Genomic DNA, 13,486 nt, shown 5'->3' with positions numbered 1-13,486 from the left:
AATTGATTCTGGCTTCTAAACTTTGCACAATATTTTTGAGGTTCATCTGTGCTGTAACAGTATCCATGGTACATCCCTTTTTATTGCTGAATAACATTTCCTTGTATAAATATGGCTCATTGTGCTTATCCATTCAGCAGTGGACATTCAGATACTTGGGCTATTTTCAGTCTGGGATTATTAAAAACAATGCTGCAATGAATATTCACATGCCTGACTTGGTATGAACATGCATTTTCACTTCAGTGGGATAGTTCCAGGACTGAATTTGCTAGGTCATATTTAACATAATAATGTAGCATACTAAGCATCATATTGATAACATAACATCATAAAAATAACATGTCATATTAAAGATAAATTTATGTTTAACTTGTTCAGAATTGCCCAACTGTTTTCCCATGTACGTGCATCCTTGTATACTCTTCCCAACAATCTGTAAATATTCCAGTCTCACCACAACCTTAACATTTTGTATTTTCTATTTTTATGATTATAGCTGCACTTCATTGTGTAACTGTACTTCATTGTGATTTTAATGTATATTTATTTCCCTAAGTAATACCAATGTGGAACATCTATTTAGGTGTTTGCTTACTAGCCATTAATATATCTTTAGTGTAACATTTATTTTTAGTTTAGTTATTTGTCTTCTATAATTAAGTTGTAAGTGGTCTTTATCAATTGTGGAGGTCTTAACCCAACATATGATTTGTGAATATTTTCTCCCAGCTCATGACTTACTTTTTAACTGTCCTAATCTCTCATACGAAGCACAAAAGTTTCTGATTTTGATGAAGTCCAAATTATTAATTTTATATTTATGAATAATGCTTTTGGTTTCAAATCAAAAGACTCTGTCTAACCCAAATTCATGATTTTTTTGTTATGTTTTGTTCTAAAAATGTTATAGCTATAGCTCTTACACTTACAACCATAATCCATTTTGAGTTAATTTTTGTGTATGATGTAAGGTAAGAATCTAAGTTAATTTTTATGATTGTGTATATTAAATTTCCCAAGTACTGGTTTATCTTGACATGTTGGTCAAATGTTAATTGACCATAAATGTAAGGTTTTTCAATTTTATTCCATTGATCTTTATGTCTATCATTATACCAATAACACACTGTTTTGATCACTGTTAGTTCATAATAAATTTTGAAGTCAGTTGCTGTTAAGTGTCTCAACATTTCTATATAGATACTAGGGTCAACTTGTCAATTTCTACAAAAAAAAAAGTCTGCCAGATTATTCATAGGAAATGTATTAAATTTATTGATTAATTTTGGGAGAATTGCCATATTGGCAATACTGAGTTTCCAACCTATAAACATGGACTACCTCACCACTTATTTAGATCTTTCATTTCTCTCAGCAATGTTGTGTAGCTTCTAGTGTACAAGTCTTGCATTTGTAAATTTATTTCAACATATTTTATTGTTTTATGCTATTATGAATTATATTTATAATCTAAATTCTGGATTGTTCATTGCTAGTATATAGAAATACAATTCAGTATGTATTATTGATCTTGCATACAGTCCTTGCTAAACCTGTTTATTAATTCAAGTAATTTTTCTTTTTGTGAATCCTCAGGGTTTTCTATATACAATATCATGTCCTTATAATTAAAGACAGTTGCTTCTTTTCCAATCAGGATATCTCTAGTTAATTAAGAAACTTTGCCTTATTATATTGGATAGATCCTCCAGTTGAATGTTGAAAAGGAGTGTGATGAATTTCTTTGCTTTCTTCTTAATCTTAAGGCCAAAGTATTCACTCTCTAACCATTAAGTGTAATGTTAGCTGTTATTTTTTTAATAGACACCCTTTATCAGCTGAGAAAGTTTGCCTGTTGGTAGTTATTTTGTGTCAACTTTTATCTTGAATGAGTGTTGGATTTTAAGTGCTTTTTCTTCATCTGTTGAAATAATAGTATAGTTTTGTCCTTTATTCTATCAGGATGATGTATGGGATTTTCTATTGTTAAACCAACCTTGCATTACTAGACTAATTCCTACTTGGTTATTGTTTTATCCTTTTTATGTTGTTCACTAATATTTTAAGAATTTTTCCATCTATGTCAGTAGCTTTCTGTGCTTGTGATATCTTCTTTTGGATTTTGTATCAGAATAATGCTGGCTTCATAAAATGTGCTGGTGTTACCCCCTCTATTTCCTGAATGAGTCTGTAAAGGGTTGGTATTATTTCTTCTTTCAATTTGATGGCAACCACCACCGTCGTCTTCTGGATCTGAGTTTTTCTTTGATTTAATTATGGATTTAATCATTTTACTTGCTATAGGTTTATTTTGAACTATTTCTTCTTGGGTCACTTTTTAGTAATTGATCTTTCCAATAAACCACTTTTTGGATTTGTTCATTTTTTCTATTTTTTAATGTTTTGTATTTTATTAATTTCTGCTGTAACCTTTTGTACCTTATTCTTCTATTTGCTCTTTTTTTCTCTAAGTTTCTTAATTTAGAATTTTGGATTATTAAACTGTGGCCTTTCTTTTCTGATTTAAGGCATTTAAAGATCTCTACAGTTGGCATTGTTTAGGTTGAATCCACGGGTGTGGAACCAATGGGTACAGAGGAACGACTAAAGGATTTGAGCATCTGCAGATTTTGGTATCCGCGGGAGATCGTGGAACGAATCCGCCATGAATACCAAGGGACGGCTGTATACTGCTTTAGCTGAAACCCCGTAAGTCTTGAATTATTGTGTTTTAAATTTTATTCAGTGCAAGTTAGGTCCTAATTTCTCTTACAATTGTTTCTTTGACCCATCAGTTATTTAGAAGCATGTTTATTAGCGTCCAAATATTTAGGAATTTCCGTAATTTTTCTTACTTGCTGCGTATTCAATTCTGTTGTGGTCAGAAGACATACTTTGTATACTTTATTATTTAATTTACTGAGGTATATTATATATCCTAGTGTGTAGTCTATCTAGAAGAATGAGCCACTGTTATTTGAAACTAATGTGCCTTCTTGCAATCACTGGGAACGCACGCTCCATATTTCAGTTTAGCTTAAGTTAGTTGACAGTGTTGTTCAATATTCTATATCTTTGATGATACTTTGCCTAGCTCTTCTGTCAATTATTGAGAGCAAATATCTAACTATTATTGTTGAATTGTCTATTTTTTCTTTTAATGACAGCATATTTTATTTCATACATTTTGAGCTTCTGATAGTAGATGCATATACCTTTATAATTGTTTTATCCCCTGACATATCGATATGTATCCCCTGATACATATTGATACAGAATTTAAAGTTATGAAATGTCCTTAGTTGTCTCTAACAGTACTATTTGTCTTATTGTCTATTTTGTCAGAGAGTAATATAGCAAATCTTGCTCTCTTATAGTTATATTTTGCATGGTATCACCCTTTCATCATTTCAGACTTCCTGTGTCTTTGAATCTAAAGTATTGGAGACAGTTTACAGTTGCTTTTTAACCATATAATAATCTCTGCCTTTTGGTTGGGTGTTAAGTCATTTATGTTTAATATAATTAGTGATATGGTTGTATTTATATTTGCTATGTTTCTGTTAGTTTTCAATGTGCTGTTCTTTTTATTTCTCTGTTTTTCTTCTGGGTTGGCTATCTCTAGTGTATCTTTTTAAATCATTTGTGTATTTTATGTATTTGTTATATATGTCATTTTCTTAGTAGTTATTCTAGGGATTGCAATATGCATCCTAATTGATCACAATTTGCTACAGGTTAATACTTAATTCTGGTAAAATATAGAAACTTTGTCCCAATATAACTCTATTTCCTTCATTCCCCTTTGGACTATAGTGGTCATATATATTGTACCTACGAGTATATACCCAATAAAATAGCGTTATAGTTATTGCTTCATATAATATTATATTTTTGAAAGAGGCTAGGTGAAAATAAGAAAACTATATTTATAGAGTACTTCATGTTAACTCATTACTACATCTAAAGTAGGTTTGTAGCAACAAGTTCACTCAGATTTCATTAACATGGGGATATCTTTATTTTGTCTTAATTTTTAAAAGATAATCTTGGTACATATAGAACATTAGTTAACACTTTTTTCTTTCAGCACTTTGAGCATGTCATTTCATTGCATTCTAGCCTTTATTATTTTATATAAGAAGCCAGTCATTAATTGTAACCTCTATATAGACTATGTCACTTTTCTTTTGTGACTTTTAAATTTTTCTCTTGATTTCAGCATTTTTCACGATGGGCCTAGGTATGGAGCTCCTTGTATTTACCCTACTTGAGACTTGTTGGAATTCTTGAATGCAAAGATTAATTTTGTTAATCAAATTTGACACATTTTAACCCATTATTTCTATATTTAGTGTCATTTCTTCTTTAATTTTATTAAATTTGATATATATATATATATATATATATATATATATATATATATATATACATTGTACTAGAATTCCCCTATCTAGTTAATTAACAAATCTATCATGTCACATTTTATCTTTTTTTATTGTGTGAGAACATTTAAATTCTACTCTAATAGCAAATTTCAACTATACAGTATAGTATTATCAATTATAGTCACCATGATTTACTTCAGCCTCTCAGATCTTATTTATATTATAGCTACTGTTCCCACTCTCTAGCTCCTGACAACTGCTTTTCCTTTTCTACTCTGTTTCTGTGCATTTGAATTTTTTGTTTTTGCAAATGGCAGATTTTAAAAAATTTCTAATGGCTGAATAATATTGCATTGTATATATCTACCATATCTTCTTTTTTTATCCTTATAATTATTTTTTTATTTTTATTATTAGCTTCAGGTGTACAACATAGTGATTAGACATTTATATACCTCACAAAGTGATCACCCCAATCAGTCTATTATCCATCTGACACTGTACTTACTTATTACAATATTATTGACTATATTCCCTATGCTGTACTTTATATCCTGTGACTAATTTTTAAAATTATCATTGACATTCAATATTATTTTATGTTAGTTTCAGAGGTACAGCGTAGTGGTTATACATTTATGTAATTTATGAAGTGATCCCCTGATAAGTCTAATACCCACCTGACAGTATACATAGTTTTATAATATTATTCCCCATGCTGTACTTTACATCCCCATGACTATTTTGTAACTACCAATTTGTATTACTTGATCCCTTCACCTTTCTCACCCAGTCCCCAATCCCCCTACCATCTCGTAACCATCAGTTTGTTCTCTATGTCTCTGAGTCTATTTCTGTTTTATTTGTTTATTCTGTTTTTTAGATTCCACATATAAATGAGATCATATGGTATTTTTCTTTCTCAGTCTAACTTATTTCACTTAGCATAATACTCCCTAGGTCAATCCATGCTGTCGCAAATGGTAAGATTTCATTCTTTTTTATGGAAGAGTAACACCGATAGGGGTTAATATCTAAAATTTATTTTTAAAAACTCATACAACTCAACACCAAAAAAAAAAAATTTGAGTTAAAAAATGGGCAGAGTACCTGAATAGACATTTCTCCAAAGAGGACATACAGATGGCCAATAGACATATGAAAAGATGCTCAATGTCACTAATCATCAGAGAAATGCAAATAAAAACCACAATGAGATATCACCTCACTCCTGTCAGAATGGCCAACACCAATAAATCAACAAACAACAAGATTTGGTGAAGATGTGGAGAACAGGAAACCCTTGTGCACTGTTGATGGGATTGCAATTTTGGTGTAACCACTACGGAAAATAGAATGCAGGTACCTCAAACAACTAAAAATAGAACTACCTTATGACTCAGTAATTCCAATCCTCGGTATTTATCCAAAGAAATCCAAAACATTAATTCCAAAAGATATACGCACCCTTATATTCACTGCAGTGCTGTTTACAATAGCCAAGATATGGAAACAACCAAAATGCCTAGCAATGGAGAACTGGATAAAGAAATTGTGGTACATGTACACAATGGAGTATTAAGCCATTATTTCTTCAAATAATTTTTCTTCTTTCTCTGTGCTCTATTTCTGGCTTTCCTTTTTATATTGGCAAGTTTGTTGTTACCTCATGGAATCTGTGACTGTTCACTTTTCATCAATATTTTTTCTCTGTACTTCCATTGTCAACTTTTACTAATCTTTCTACAAGTTGCTAATCCTTTCTTATGCATCTCAAAGCTACTTTTGAGCCTCTCTACACAATATTTCATTTGAGTTACTGAGCTCTTCAACTCCAGAATTTCCAGTATCTATCTGATTTTATATATGTGTGTGTGTGTGTGTGTGTGTGTGTGTGTGTATCTCCGTTTTAGCTGAAACTCTTAAGTCTTGAATTGTTCGAACCATTGTTCTAATACAAATACACATTTTCACTGAAAACCTCTTTGTTCATTATTATTAAACTTTTCTTCAAATCTTCAAATTTGGGTTTCTTCAGTATTTGACACTTTTTAAATAGCTGCTTCAAAATCTTTGTTTGTCAAATCTAACCTGAAGACACTCAGTTTCCATTGAGTTTGGTTTTTTTTTTCTGAGTATGGGTTATACATTCCTATTACTTTGTATATTTCATATTTTTGTTGAAAACTACATTTTGGACAATATATTGTAGTGACTCAGGATTATTATTTTACTGTGAAGATTATTTTTGCTGTTTTATTTTTGTTTATATCTCTGACTGGGCTAAATCTCTCATTTCTTGCTTTCTTGCTATGTAGCTGTTGATGTGTCTGCTAAGAAAATATTTATAATTTTTCTATTTAATTTTTATTTTTTTAAAGCTTGGCTTTCTAGGTTTTTCCCCCTGTTTTTGTATAATTTAGCGGTAGGTCAGTGACTGACAGTTTGTGCTCAAACACCTCAAGCCAGTAGGGATTCTACCCTCTGCATATGGTCCTGCGTATATTGGGCAGGGCACATAAAGTTCAGGCCATTTTTATATTTACCCCAGCATTTGTTTTCCATTGGGATTTTTTAAATGTCTTCTAAGTGATGGTGCACAGCCTTATGGTCAGCCAGGAGTATGTGAATTGCTTGGTCTCTCTTTGGCCTCTGCTGCCAAGGTGTGAAAACTTAGCTAGAAATACAAGGTCTGACAATTAAGTTTGCGAACTCATCCTAGAAAAAGTGCTGCATACCTCATTGCTGAATATCACTATAGTCACCTTCGAAGTACTCCCCTTGGGAAGCTATGCAACAATGCCAGCGCCTAGTCCACCCTTCAAAGCAGTTTTGGAACTCTTTTTCTGGAATGGCCATCAGAGCTGTTGTATGTACCCCCTTGATGTCCTGAACGTCATCAAAATGTCTTCCTTTCAATATTTTTGGATAAAGAAAGACGTCATTGGGCCAGATCAGGTGAGTAGGGAGGGTGTTCCAATACAGTGATTTGTTTACTGGCTAAAATCTCCCTCACAGACAGTGCTGTGTGAGCTGGTGCATTGTTGTGATGCAAGAGCCATGAATTGTTGGCGAAAAGTTCAGGTCGTCTAACTTTTTCATGCAGACTTTTCAGTACTTTCAAATAGTAAACTTGGTTAGCTGCTTGTCCAGTTGGTACAAATTCATAATGAGTAATCCCTCTGATATCAAAAAAGGTTAGCAACATTGTTGCAACAGGTTCATAAACTTAACTGTCAGACCTCGTGTATTTGCCCCTACTATGCTCTAACTTCAGGCCCTCCTCCTGACTCTTGGTGAAGGTCATAACTTTCGCCAAAAACATCTCTGAGTATGACTGTTGCCTACTACCCCAAATTAGGTAAAAGCCCCTCTCAACAATGGCAGTCAGTTGCTGACCCTCATCGTGTGCCCTGCTTTGGTAGACCCTCCATACCAAGCAAGCAACAGGGGGAAGATGGGAAGATGGGAGTATCCCTAAGCAAGAATATTGCAGATCCCTATTGTTCTAATCCAAAGTTTAGCAGTTTTTCAAGCTTAAATGTTTGTCAGGTTGATATAGGCTGCTCATCAATTTCCAGAGTGCTATGATTGTTTTGGTCAATTTGTCTAGATTTACAGTTGCATTTTGGGGAAAAGATTTGCTGATCTCCTTATTCAGCCATAGCCTGAAATGCAACCACTTCAGGGTAATTGTCTATTGATTCCTAAACCAAATAAGAATAAATCAAAAGAGAAAAGTGTAGACTCTTTTTACTTGTAAAAATAGTTTTAAGTTTTCTAAATAAAATATTAACTATCCAAATTCAACAATATATTAAAAATACGTTATGGTTAATTATTATTTACCCTGAGAAAACAATTGCTTAACATTAGCAAATTTATCAAGAAATTTATTACATTAATAGACTGAAAGAAAAAAATCAGAAAATTATTTCAATAGTTGCAGAGAAGGCATTTGATAATAATCAAAATATTCAGAAGATTAAGACCATAAAAGAACTTCCTAAACTTGGTAAAATTCATAGAAAAAAACACGTATAGTAATCATTATACTTAATGGGGAAACTTTAGACGGAGTCTCTAATATAGTGGAGAGAGGCAGTTTGATGTTCATTATCATCACTAGTGTTTAACTGCTGAACTGTAGATCTTGGCTGATCATATAAGGAAAGAAAAAGAAATAAAGATTGAAAGGGAAGTTATAAAATTATTATCTCCTATTATATGCAGGTAATGTGATTAACTACCAAGAAAAAAAATAGAATGAATAAATAAATTATCAGAATAGAAGATATTGTAAAGTTGCTCAATGTAAGATCAATCTGTAGAAATAAATACAATTTACCTACACTAACAATAACCAGCTAGAAATCCCATAAACAACAAAATACCAACCAAAATAGCAATACATTTACACATTTTCTAGGTATTAACAAAAATTATGAAAATCACTTGGGAAAACACTTTATAAATTTCATAAAGTACACAGAAATTATAGAAATTAATGATAAGGTATTCTGTGCTTTTGAGTAGGGCAAGTTAATATTATAAAAAGTCAATTTTACTCAAATTAATTTATAAATTATTTGTATCCCTAGTCACATCGGGTTCCCAAACTCAAGTTGGATTTTTTCATAAACTCAGTAATTTTTTTATTTTTAATATACGAAAATATATATACCTATGCATAGGTAAATCAACTTTGAAAAAGATGAACTAAGAAAGGAAACTTGCCTTATTAATTACTAAAGCAATAAACTAATCTGAACAGAATAGGGAACTCCAAAACACATATGTACACATCATATGTTAATATTCTACAAAGTTGGCTTCCTAAATCAATGAGAAATGCTGAATGAATCAATTAATCAATTAAAAAACAAAAGTTTCTAGACATGGACTGAATATGTTAGAGATTAGAAATTAAGAGAAATTTGACTGGGATGATTGAAATGGAAATGGTGAAAAGGGGTCAACTTTGGGATATACTTTAGAGAAGACCAACAAGACTTATTTATGGATTGGACATTAGAGTTGGAATGTGAAAGAATAACATACTAGTGAAGAAGAAATTGATGCAAGAGAGAGAGAGGATATGTGTAGGACAAAAATTCTTGAACAGGTAGAACACCTGATTCTGAGAGTGAGTGTCAGGATTAATTTTTGATGGGAGGAATCTAAGCAAAAAAAGTAGGTAGATTTTTTTCTCTTTTATAGTGGTGAGAAAAACACCAAAAAAGCAAACAAAAACAAACAAAAAAACGTAGTGTAATAGCAGGAATCCTTCTAAACACAGAAAAGTAAAAATCTAGACAGAAATCACCTAAAAGGCACAGCCAAATATTAATTGCCTTAACTTATAAGGAAGTAGTTTCTTAGGGAGCAAAACATGTAACTGTAAACTTTACTTCGAGGAGAAAATTCTAACTCAGGCATAAAATGTTAACAGAGAGGTAAAATGTCTTAAAATTTTGTAATTTTATTTCTTAAAAATCCTATTTGGTTAAAATTCAGTAAATGTGTGTCAACATATGAAAATATCTGACTAGTAATATTTTTTAAATAGCAAGTTTGTTAGAATTGGAGTGTGTGTGTGTGTGTGTGTGTGTGTGTGTGTGTTATTTTTATGTCATTTTCCTGTATATTTTAAAACACCATTGATGTATCAGTTTTTCATAAAGGACAAAACAAGAGGGTAAGGGGGAGACTAAATCTTATAGCATGAGCACTCTCTAAATGGGACAAATACAGGCTAATTTGAAAGTTACTAGTAAACTTTTCTGACCCCCATAGATTTTGCAGAGCACAGAAGCAGCTCCCTTTTGCTCAGATAAGGATTTGCACATTGACTAATTGAGTGGTGAGGGTGTTACTGTTTTAAAAGTGAGACTGGTTGAGCCCAGGCAAAGAATTTGGTTGACTAGATTTTCTGCGGAGGCTGAGGTTCTCAGACATTCCTAAGTAACATTGACAAGGAAGATGGTAGCTTGGTTAGATCAGGGATGTTAAAGTAATTTGGGTGTGCCTGCCCTGACTGATTATTTTAATTACATGTTACAGACAGGAAAGGAGGAAGAGAAAACAGGTATTGGAGAAGAAACTACATAGGAGCCCTGGAGTGATGTGAGTAGTCAGGATATCTGGTGATAGCCCCAGCTTTGTAGATAATTTATTGAGAAACAGTGTGGACCAGAACATTTCTCCCAATCTGGGCCTAGAATTTTTATTTCTTTTTTGTATAAATAAAAATTTTTACATCAATAAAAAATATATTTATAAAACAAAATGGTTGTATGGTGGGTTGCATCTGTGCAATTTCTTTCATTTTAGATCATTTCTTATTAAAAAAATATTTTTTTACTACACAACACTTTACTACAACAAATGTTGGCCTGAATCCCAATCTGGAAAATAGATAATAATAACAAGCAACTCGTTGATTTAGGGGAACAATTTAGGTATTAGGGAAGATCTTAGAAAAGTAAAAAAAAAGAAAAGATAAAGGAAATAAAATGAGTCAAATGCCTACTAACACGTGCTAAACACTGTAGCTAGCTTTTGAAACTTGGTTTCTCATTTGCTCCACATTCCATTTTGCAGATGAAAAAACACTGAGGCCTAGAGACACATCAATTGTCCAAGTGACACACACGATAAATAAGAACTCTGAAATTTGAACTCAGTTCTTTCTCCAGTCCCATGGAGGCTGTTGTCGGAGCTAAGATGGGACTGGGGGCAGACACCACACTGAAATGGCCATGGGAGGCAGACACCACACTGGCTTACTCTACCTCTTAGCATCTGCCAGGGCCCAGAATGTTTTCATAGACTTGGATCATGGGTTGGGCCTACGGACAACCTGTACCAGATACTTAGCTCACCTGTGGACAAAGACATGTTCACTCCCTACTTAGTAGCTGGCTTCACAACAGGTACGACCTAGTAATTGGGGAACACACAGTTCTACATAGAATCAAACACAATCGCGAAAGCAAACACGGCAAATTGACTCCCGAGAGTCTCACCTTTGCTGGGGTAGGGGCCATGGCTCTTCCTAAATGCCTGGCCCTTTTCTGGGATTGTGCTTCTTTTTCCCTGGAAGAGAGCAAGGAATAGCATAGCTTAGACATGCTTGCCCAATTTCTAGGGATAACTGCACACATAGCCAACCTAATTCTGAATGGTCTCCTCGGCATGTCAGAAGTGGATGTATGTCCAGGAATGAACCCAACTACCACAAATCTCTCTTCTGAAAAATACCTCAGATGTGGTTCTATTGAAGGCAAGAATCTCCACCTGTAACTTCCTAACGGATGACCCCCCCATCCCTAAAATACGTCCGACATCCAGGTGGTCACCAACTCTGAAAGCTATCTGTATCATTGTTGGAATGCTCTCTCTAAGGCAATATTCACATTGCACCAAAATCTACCTGCTGGTTTTGGTCCTGGTTCCAACATCTAAGGACCCACAGAGCAAATTAATCAATTGAAGGATAGCTTTTATGTCTTGTATCATCTCCTTCTTTCCAGGTTCAAAAACCAAGTTTAATCCAACATAATTTACATAGGTAATAAAAATAAAAATTGAGTGAGTGACTTCAAAGTGGTAAATGGCAGTTGACTTGTGTGCCATACGTCATCTCATTTTTGTTTTAAATTAGTTTTCAGTACATTTATTACATTCATAGTTTCAGTCTACTATCAAAACATACTATCTAATAAGAAGGAAACTTGACAGTAAATAATACACTGCTGGTTTATATTCAGCTTTCAAGAGAATAAGGAAGGATTCTTCAGCTTTCCCTGGGCCTCCCTCATCCTAAATCTTGTCCTGCCTGCCTTCATCGCCCCACGATCTCTTTACTAAGAAGCAGCACATGTGATCCAAGCTTCATTATCCCAATATTATTGACGGTCAAATTAAATCCACTGACACATACCAGCCTGGCAATTATCACATAATTATCTTAAATGCTAAGCTTCGTGGCGGTTTGGTACCAGTGTTGAGGTTTTAATGGTCAGACATTGAGAATGACCTTCCTGCTCAAAAACACATTAGGACACTTAGACTTGAGGATTTGCAATTGACAACTCAAGCCTTCTTCCACTTTTGGGGTGTCACTGAAGAGACGGAGTCAAGTTGAGGAGCAATGCACAAATGCTGGTGAACTTCTGGGATACTAAGTCTGAGTTACAGGGAACTGAATGCTACAATCAGCTCCTTAGTCCATCTCATCCTAGCTAATCGCAGATGTCTGAAGACACTGGCAGCTCAGAGTCAGAGTGCATCCTGCTTAAACCCTCCTGGTTGGCTGCCACAAGAAACATCTGGCATCATTCCCCAGGGGTTTTCTCAGTCCTTAAAGTACAACAGAGTCAGGTCTTAACAGGCCCAAGAAACCTGACTTTCTTTCTTTTCTTTTTTTTCCAGAGCCGGGAAACTCAAATTGAACTACCTTCTCAAAAGACTGTTAAGTTTTACACAAGGTACACTGGACCCTCTGGGGTGTTTTGGGATACCACTTGAGTGATGATTAAAATCCTTCCAGGCAGGTGGCACTGATCTAACTTTATCTGATGAGAGGTGCCAGAATGGTTTATGAAGTATTTTTATTGAATCATTTAGATTTATAAAAATAGAATTCACAGAAAATAAAAAAGAATGCAGTCTATTTCATGCATTATTTTATGCATAAATGCTTTTATGCAAAAAATGCTTATTTTTTTTCCAAGAAGGTTGAAGGATCCTTTCTTATTCTCTTGAAAGCTGAACATAGACCAGCAGCTGTATTATTTATCAAGTTTCCTTCTTATTATATAAGATGTTTTTGATAGTAGACTGAAACCATGAGTATAATAATATAATGTATAAAACGATACACATTATAGTTTATGAGTTCAGAGAAGAGCTGGTAACTCAAACACTTAGAAGAAAGAGAACCTTGACTCACAGAACTATTTTGCACTTGGCACATTTCTGGAGGAAGGTCGTTCCATCAGCGATTTTAAGAAGGCTTTTATCCTGGGGACAGAACACCTTCCCATTTTTCATAAATGCCAGAAAATCACTGCATGTTTCCTAAGGGAAAG

At 33.6% G+C, this 13,486-nt stretch overlaps 1 protein-coding gene across 1 annotated transcript in view; it reads right to left on the bottom strand.

The window, feature by feature from the left end:
• Positions 1 to 13,486, bottom strand: part of SPINK5 (serine peptidase inhibitor Kazal type 5) — a 154,901-nt gene that overhangs the window by 70,790 nt on the left and 70,625 nt on the right. Inside the window, exons 6-7 of the mRNA XM_019633652.1 lie at positions 13,348 to 13,475; positions 11,420 to 11,489 (exon numbers count right to left, since the gene is read on the bottom strand). Of these exons, the coding sequence (XP_019489197.1) occupies positions 11,420 to 11,489; positions 13,348 to 13,475 (198 nt within the window). The remainder of the gene's footprint in view (positions 1 to 11,419; positions 11,490 to 13,347; positions 13,476 to 13,486) is intronic.

The sequence above is a fragment of the Hipposideros armiger genome, unplaced genomic scaffold (assembly GCF_001890085.2).
Source record: "Hipposideros armiger isolate ML-2016 unplaced genomic scaffold, ASM189008v1 scaffold_1367, whole genome shotgun sequence".
NCBI lineage: Eukaryota > Metazoa > Chordata > Mammalia > Chiroptera > Hipposideridae > Hipposideros > Hipposideros armiger.
This window is presented reverse-complemented; position numbering and strand designations above follow the sequence as displayed.